Below are 8,485 nucleotides of genomic sequence, written 5' to 3' on the forward strand. Positions count from 1 at the left end.
TCCCTCCCTCACCCCCACCCCTTTAGTCTCCCTCTAGCCCGGCACTCAGAGAGACCGACAGGCGACAGAGAGGAATAAAAAAGGAAAAAAGAAAGAACGGGTTTGTTTGGATTACAGAGCTGCACCTTCTCAGCGCTGCCCCCCGCAGGACGTCGACGGGGCTGAAATGGAAAAGTCTTTGTGGAGTAAAGATCTTCAGACGGCAGCGGCCAGATGACAGTTCTGAGTGTGTGTGTGTGTGTGTGAGTGTGTGTGTGGGCAGTAATGGGTGTGAGTGAGTAGCAGCGCTCAGGTTTGGAGAAGTGTCAGAGGTGTGGCTCAACATGTGGTGCCTGCAGTGTAACTCTGAGAAGACCCAGTCACTGCTGGAGCTGGAGCTGAACGGCTGGTAAGACCTGAGTGTGTGTGTGTGTGTGTGTGTGTTGTTACAGTCAGATTATTGTTTTCACCTAATCCAGCCTGGATTATGATTGGATTAGATGAAGGTTCTCAGAGAAATCATCTGGTTTACACTGAAGTGAGGTGTGTGTGTGTGTGTGTGTGTGTGTGTGTGTGTGTGTGTGTGTGAGAGATCATGTTGTGTTTGGCCTACTGTACTGAATCCATTTATGATCTGGACATCCCCTCTCTCCCCCCTCTTCGTGTGTATACGTGTGTGTGTATTTTCATAGGCACTGAGTGTATTGTGAAGGAAATTTATTTCAAGGGAAAATAATAATCCTGTGTTTTATCATTGTTGTTGTTGTCGTTGTTGTTAAGGGAAAATAATAATCCTGTGTTTATCATTGTCGTTGTTGTTGTTGTTGTTGTTGTTGTTGTTGTCGTTGACAGACAACTGCAGCTGTATTTACGGTGACTAGTGTTTAAAAAGCTCAATAACAATGTTGAAACACCAGACTATAATAACCAGTAATTAGCAGGTTTTAAATAAAGAGGATTCATTCATTCATTCATTCATTCATTCATGTTAGGATGGTCACACGGTGGAGGAAGTGATTGGAACCCTTGCCTTACATTCAAACACATGAAGTGTTAGGTTTAACTCAGTCATCTCCCTCACTGTCTTGGAGAAGCTGTCGAATGAATGAATGAAGTCTGTCTGTATTCAAACACATGAAGTGTGTCCCTCACTGTCATGGAGAAGCTGTCGAATGAATGAATGAATGAATGAATGAATGAATGGGTTCTCATTGGTTAAAGTTCAGTCTCCTCAGATCCAGGGCTGTAACGACAACTTCATGAATCGATTAAAGATCGATACAAATCTGTGACAGTTCACATCAAGGTGTGAGGAGGAGACGGAAGTCAAAAGGTCACAGGTCAAACCATGAGTCAGATTTGTCTCCATCTAGTGTTTTTAAGCAGTGCACTGTTGTTGCTGACATCCCAGAATAACAGGACAACAACAGAGAGGTCAGTGGAGGGACAGACACAGTGGTCACCTTCACATTTACTGCTACAGTCGGGGGCTGTAGTACCAGGTGCTGCCACATGTCTTTATTGTTGTTGATGAATTCACTACAGTCCTGGTACAGACACCAGAGCTAACGTTTCAGTTTTGTTTTGTTTTTTTTAAATTCAAACCTTCATCTCAGTTCTGATGACTCGACGACCACGGGTTCTAGTGGCTCCAGCAGTCTGTCTGCTGCAGACTCTCATGAGTCAGTCTGTCAGTCTGAGGCCAGTGAAGATTTCCAGCTCACAGCTGTGTCAGACACCAGACTCCCCCCTCCCCCCCCCTGCTGCTACTGCTTTAATGGTCTCTGGATCCAGATCATTGATCAACTTTGGTCCTCGGTGCTGAAGGGACCTGGACCGGTGAGGGTCCACATGCTGCTCTTCATTAACCCTGTCCCTGTGTGGTCTGAGAAGCTCTTACCTGAAGACAGCGCCGCCTGCTGGAGGCTGGAGGACACGTCTGTGTTTATGAGCTGGTTGTCCTTGGCCCACATAGCCACGGTGCACGTGGGGTCAGAACTGTGGTTGTGGACTTTGTTTGGCTTCATCGAAAGGTTCTGTTCCCTGGAAATGTTTACATTTCCCTGAATGAAATAAATGATTTTGATTGGTCAGAAGGTCCGGCTGGTCGTTTGGCTGGTTGTTGTCAGGGTTGTTGTTGTGCTTGTTGTGCTTGTTGGGTTGAGTTTTGCATAGTTTTCCATGAACAGCGCGGCTGCGACCTGAGAGTCTGACTTCACCAGATTAACTGACGACATTCACCTCCCGTCCAAGACCAGAACCTGGAATCCAGACTGATGACTAAATCAGCTGTTTCCAAAATGTGGGACAGGGTCTCCGCTGGGCTGCGTACCAAGAGATTAGCAACCGCAAAGTCATACGTTGACATGGAAATAAAACCAAGGCAAACGTAAATATAGAAAGGAACTCGTTCTTAAAGAAAAAACATACCAGAACCTGGACTAGAGGTTCTCCGTGAGTCTCCGTGTGACTTTGTCAGGGAGTTACTCTGGTTCCACACTGTGGCTTTCTCTTCCGCCAACGACTCCAGCCTGCACTTCATTAGCCTGGTTCTATTCCCTGAAGATGTGGCTCCTCTTTTCCGGGACGGAGGAATGTTTCTCCCTCAGGTCGGACTGATGGAATGGGTTGAGGCCCGGACGGGGGCCTGGGTCTGTTAGTTCAAGATGTGTCGAGAAGGAAAGAGGGAAGAAGGAGAGAAGGAGATGGTCACTCCTTACACCCCCCCTCCTCGCCCCCCCACCAGCTAATGGCTGAAACTCATGGTTGAAAATGAGTGCCAGCTGAGCTGACATGCTAATCCATGCCTGCACCACAGTGACACCTCTGGTAGAAGTTGTTAATATAAGAAGATTAAATTCCGAGGGCCGTGCTGTTGTTGCCAAAACCCAGACCTTGAATAACCTCCAGTTTTACCTCCACCGGTGTGGGATCAGTTCTCGTCGTCGATGTCACGTCTCTGCTGGGCTTCATTCGTTTTTTGTTTTTTTTTCTCCCTAAAATTCATCACAGCCTCGCGGCACCGTTTCCTCCCCTCGTCACTGCCCTCAGAGCTAACAGTACCACAGCACTCGCTCTGTGCTGCCCCCTGCACCCATGATGCAGTGCTGTTCCAATTACTCACATAATGTTAGAAAAGTGCAGCAGGAAGGACAAAATGGAGGATCGGCTGAGTGGACGGCAGTGGACGGCAGTGGACGGCTGAGTGGACGGCAGTGGACGGCAGAACCACAGGAGTGTCTTTTATTGAACAATATTCACCAGTCTTTAAGTCCTGTAGTTTTGACAGTTGTGAAAAGTCACAAAAGTTAATTTAGTCCAAAATGAAAACAACAAAAAGAAAGAAAAAAAAAAGGACTCCCATAAAAAGGAAAAACATCTCCAGCCTCGACCGAGATATACAAGGAGAGAAGAAAAAATATATATAGCCCTACACACACACACACACACACACACACACACACACCACATCCACCCAAATATATATACAGTATATAGACACAGTTTACAAGTTTAAAGGAACAACAAAAACTTTTATACTAAAACAGGATTTTCTTCAAAAAAATCAATTAAAAGAATCATAATTTATTAAATTTTCCTTTGCTTTTTTTTCACGTGAACAGAAATTCATTAACTTTTGGTTCAAGACTTGGACTGAGGTGTTTTTTTTTTTTTGTGGTTTCCTGGTTTATAAAGTGTGTATCACAGTGTTATAATTCAATGCTCTAAGGAAGTTCAGAGGAGATCTGCTCTGAAGGTCACGCTGATGAAAAAAAAAAACATGAAAATAATCAAATTTTCATGAAGTCACGGTGAGGTAGAACCACACACCGACACAGAGGCTCAGCGGTCTGACCCGCTGCCTCTCTGACTTCCCCTTCTTCTCACTGAGCTGCCGTCGCCGTCCTTCAGTGGAGAGCGCCTCACGGAGGAAGCGTCCTGTGTACACTGTGTACATTGTGTACACTGTGTACATTGTGTACACGGGTGTGTCGACGAGTCGACTCAAACGCTGTGGGGCTGCGGTGTGTAGGAGCGGAGAAGTGGGAGAGAGGTCAGAGGTTCCTCTGACGGAACGCTCTGGTTCTGTTTGCTCTGATATCCTGCTCTGGACTGAACTTTGGAGCGGCGTGTCGTCACCCTGGAATGATGCAACCTGCTGCGCTGTGATTGGCCGACAGGGCGGCATCAGGCTTTAGTTTTCAGGAAGGGCCTGTGAACTCTGGACCTCAGTGGACTGAGAGAATGGTGGACAAGATATGGAGGAAGAGTTGGCAGCTGATAGAAAACAGACGCTCCCTTCGTAGGAAACAGTCGTCCGCTGAGACGGCCAGAGTCACGGAGTGAGTACAGAGATGATGGGGGGGGCACGAGGGGTCACCCCGGCATGATTTGTGTAAGAGGAAATATCACAAGAACTACACAGGAACTGGATGGGTTCAGTACTTGGACTGTTCACGTGGTGTTTGTTTCACAGCTGAATCCTGTGATTATTGTTTCTCTCCTCATCGTAAATATTTAAACTGAACTCCAGTGGAACCAGGACCAGGCCTGGGATTGGACTATGGAGTACTTCAGTATGTAGTATTGGAGTATGGAGTACTTCAGTGTGCAGTACTGGAGTATGTGGTTAAACGTGGTCATTTTCACAGATGGGTCAAATTAACAGAACAATTTCCTGCAAAGTTTTAAAAAAAAACACGATCTAAAAGCTGAGGTTTGTGACCAGGCCTCGTTTCTCTGACTGTTGTAGAACAGATGTAAAGTCACAGCTGCTGTTAACATCAATATACACTGAACCCCCCCGCTCTCCCCCTTTTATCAGAAAGGCCTGTTGTGGAGTTGTTTATTCAAACAGTCACCGTTTCATTTCTCCACTGAATGAAAGGTCCTCCTCACAACAGCTCTGACCAATCTACGGGGGGGTGTGGCGTCGGGGGGGGGGTTAGCCTCCCACTTTGGGAACTACTGCCTAAAGATACATTCCAAGATCTATGGCCAGATTTTACCCACAATTCTCACCAGTCTCCGGTGTTTGAGGACCGTCTCTCACCGTCTTTCCTCTCTCTCTGGTCCACAGCGTGGAGGGGGACGCACGGTCCAATGACAGCGGCCATTCCCCGGACGGTGGCGCCGGTTACGGGCAGGGTCCGGTGACTCACGGCTCAGCCATCAGCCCCGACCGATTTGACAGTCCCCTCTACAGCCACGGGATCCAGCCCGGCCCACAGAGGCCCCGACGACCCAAACTCCAGCACTCACAGTCCATCCTCCGGAAACAGGCGGAGGAGGAGGCCATCAAGAGGTCGCGCTCGCTCTCTGAGAGCTACGAGCTCTCGGCCGACCTTCAGGACAAACAGGTACCAGAGTCCGAGACGTTTTGACCAGTCTCTAATATGAGGGTGGGTTGTTCAAGTTGTGGGTTGTGGCCCCAGATTGAGCCGTTTCATATTTTACCTCAAATCTTTGAGCCGTTGAACACATCATTAAACCTTTAATTTTCACTCATAGTTATAATGTAATATTTTACACTGACTAAAGCAGGGATGTCCAACATAAGGCCTGCAGGTCAGAACTGGGACAACAGAAAGTTAGATGATTATTACACAGATGTGGAAGGTATGAAAATTTTACAAAACTTCTAGATTTTCATCTTCCTATTTTTTTTTTCAATTAATGTCAGCTTTGTTAATATTTAGTGACTTTATTGTATAAAATATTGTTGACGTCGCAGTTATTTTTTTCCCTTAAAAAGACTCAAGTCGTTTATAAATGTTTTGTAAAATGTATTTATGGACTGTATGACTGTATTTTACTGGTCCGACTGTGAGTAAATCTTTCACTGTTGTTTTACCGTCTGAACACTAGGTGGAGATGCTGGAGCGCAAATATGGCGGACGATTCATAACCCGGCATGCAGCCCGCACCATCCAGACAGCGTTCCGCCAATATCAGATGAACAAGAACTTTGAACGTCTCAGGAGCTCCATGTCGGAGAACCGTATGTCCCGGCGAATCGTTCTGTCCAACATGAGGATGCAGCTGTCGTTTGAAGGTCCAGAGAAGGTGCACAGTTCCTACTTCGAAGGGAGGCAGGTGTCCATGACGGCAGACGGCACCCCGCTGTCCATGGTGCAGTCTGAATGTGGAGATATAGAGGTGCAGCCTCAGGCCAACATGGCGTCTCACCCTCCCCCGCAGGGCGACCTGAGCGACACCATCACGGAGCTGGAGGACGCCTTCTCCAGGCAGGTCAAGTCTCTGGCGGAGTCCATAGNCGTGCGGAGGCCGTAGACCACGCTCTGAACTGTCGAAGCCTCCAGGGGGACGAAGGCCCCGACCCCGAGGCCATGGGCTGCTCTGAGGTGGGCAGGGAAATGCCCTACCAAGTCAAGTCCCACCGCAGGGCAGCGGGACGCATGCGCGATGAAACCATGGCATCGTACAGTGATGTCACTCTGTTCATCGATGAGGAGGACATGTCCCCCGCCATCGCTCTGTCAAGGACGGGAAATCAGCCGTCCAGTACGGAGTCGGACTTGAGGTTGCGGTCGGTCAACTCCTCCCAGGATTACTGGCCTATTGACCCCAAAGACGAGGGTCGTGACACTGACACGAGCTGCCGCAGCACTCCGTCTCTGGAGTGTCAAGAGCAGCGTCTCCGAATGGACCATCTCCCCCTGTTGACCATTGAACCTCCCAGTGACAGCTCCGTGGAGCTGAGCGACCGCTCCGACCGCGGCTCCGTCAAACGGCCGCCTGCGTACGAACCTCCAGGTCACATCATCACGTCGTCCCAGGCCAGCCCCAAACACATCTCCCACGGACCGCCACCGCGGGTGCCGTCGCGTGACGACGAGCCGCCTCTGCGCCACCGACACCGCCAGCTGGAAAGTCACTTGGTCATCAACGGCTCGGCCAACAGACAGAGTAAATCGGAGTCGGACTTCTCCGACGGCGACAACGACAGCATCAACAGCACGTCCAACTCCAACGACACCATCAACTGCAGCTCCGAGTCCTCGTCCAGGGACAGCCTCCGAGAGCAGACGCTCAGCAAACAGACGTACCACAAGGAGACGCGCAACAGCTGGGACTCGCCCATCTTCAGCAACGACGTCATACGGAAGAGACACTACCGCATCGGTCTGAATCTGTTCAACAAGTAGGTACTCCACTGGGGGGAGGGGGCGGCAGGGGGGGGCAGGTCTGTGCTTCACTTGTCCAGCAGACGTATGAAAAGCTGAGCTTCAACAGGGTTTAATACACTCCACGTCTAAGAACCTGGGATCAGACCAGTAATAAACAGCCTGGTCCAAATGAACCAGTCACACAGTCAACCTATCTATCATGAGTAAACCAACCTCACCCTCCTCCTCCTCACCCCCCCTCCCACCCGACCCCAGTCTGTGAAGAGTGTCTCCTGTATGTCGAGAACTTTAACCTTCTGTCATTGTTGGATTTTTCCAGAAAACCAGAAAAAGGAATCCAGTACCTGACAGAGAGAGGATTCATCCCCGACACACCGGTGGGCGTGGCCCACTTCCTGCTGCAGAGGAAGGGTCTGAGCCGGCAGATGATTGGAGAGTTCCTCGGGAACCGACAGAAACAGTTCAACAGAGACGTTCTGGAGTGAGAACCGTTTTTTATTTTCTTCTTGACTTTGATGAACTGTTAAAAACTCCTCAGAGAGAGTACTGTAAATACACAGAGTACTGTAAATACTCAGAGTACTGTAAATACTCAGAGTACTGTAACTACAAACCTCTGTGTGCCTCAGCTGTGTGGTGGATGAAATGGACTTCCAGACCATGGAGCTGGACGAGGCTCTCAGGAAATTTCAGAACCACATCCGAGTCCAGGGCGAGGCCCAGAAGGTGGAGCGGCTGATCGAGGCTTTCAGGTGAGATCTTCTGTCAGTGAGCTGCGGATGGACCAGAAAGGACGTGAATATTTTCCAGAACGTTCTAAAGTTCTGTGTCTGTGATTCTGTTGTCTCCAGCCAGCGTTACTGCATCTGTAACCCCACCGTGGTGCGTCAGTTCAGGAACCCCGACACCATCTTCATCCTGGCCTTTGCCATCATCCTCCTCAACACTGACATGTACAGCCCCAACGTGAAGCCCGAGAGGAAGATGAAGCTGGAGGACTTCATCAAGAACCTGAGAGGTAGTCCGGTTCAGTCCTGTTCAGTCCGGTTCAGTCCGGTTCAGACCGGGTCCATAAACACACACTGACGTACCAGGTCGTTGCTAAGTCCGGTTCCTCCCTCTGGTCCAGGTGTGGACGATGGCGAGGACATTCCCCGAGAGACTCTGGTCGGCATCTACGAGAGGATCCGTAAGCGTGAGCTGAAGACCAACGAAGACCACGTGTCCCAGGTTCAGAAGGTCGAGAAACTCATCGTGGGCAAGAAACCGGTGAGTTTAGTTTAAAAAAAAAAATTAACCAGGAGAGGGCAGTATTAGTGAGTGAAGTGACAAGGGTGAGAACAGTTATCTGTCCA

The 8,485-nt window shown here is 49.2% G+C and overlaps 1 protein-coding gene across 1 annotated transcript in view; it reads left to right on the plus strand.

The window, feature by feature from the left end:
* Window positions 1-8,485, plus strand: part of LOC103385528 (IQ motif and SEC7 domain-containing protein 1) — a 90,924-nt gene that overhangs the window by 67,280 nt on the left and 15,159 nt on the right. The window contains 7 exon segments of the mRNA XM_017035987.2: window positions 5,060-5,339; window positions 5,848-6,255; window positions 6,258-7,144; window positions 7,450-7,611; window positions 7,760-7,882; window positions 7,982-8,148; window positions 8,260-8,399. Of these exon segments, the coding sequence (XP_016891476.1) occupies window positions 5,060-5,339; window positions 5,848-6,255; window positions 6,258-7,144; window positions 7,450-7,611; window positions 7,760-7,882; window positions 7,982-8,148; window positions 8,260-8,399 (2,167 nt within the window).

Source organism: Cynoglossus semilaevis, chromosome 10 (assembly GCF_000523025.1).
Source record: "Cynoglossus semilaevis isolate Cse_v1.0 chromosome 10, Cse_v1.0, whole genome shotgun sequence".
NCBI classification, from domain to species: Eukaryota; Metazoa; Chordata; class Actinopteri; order Pleuronectiformes; family Cynoglossidae; genus Cynoglossus; species Cynoglossus semilaevis.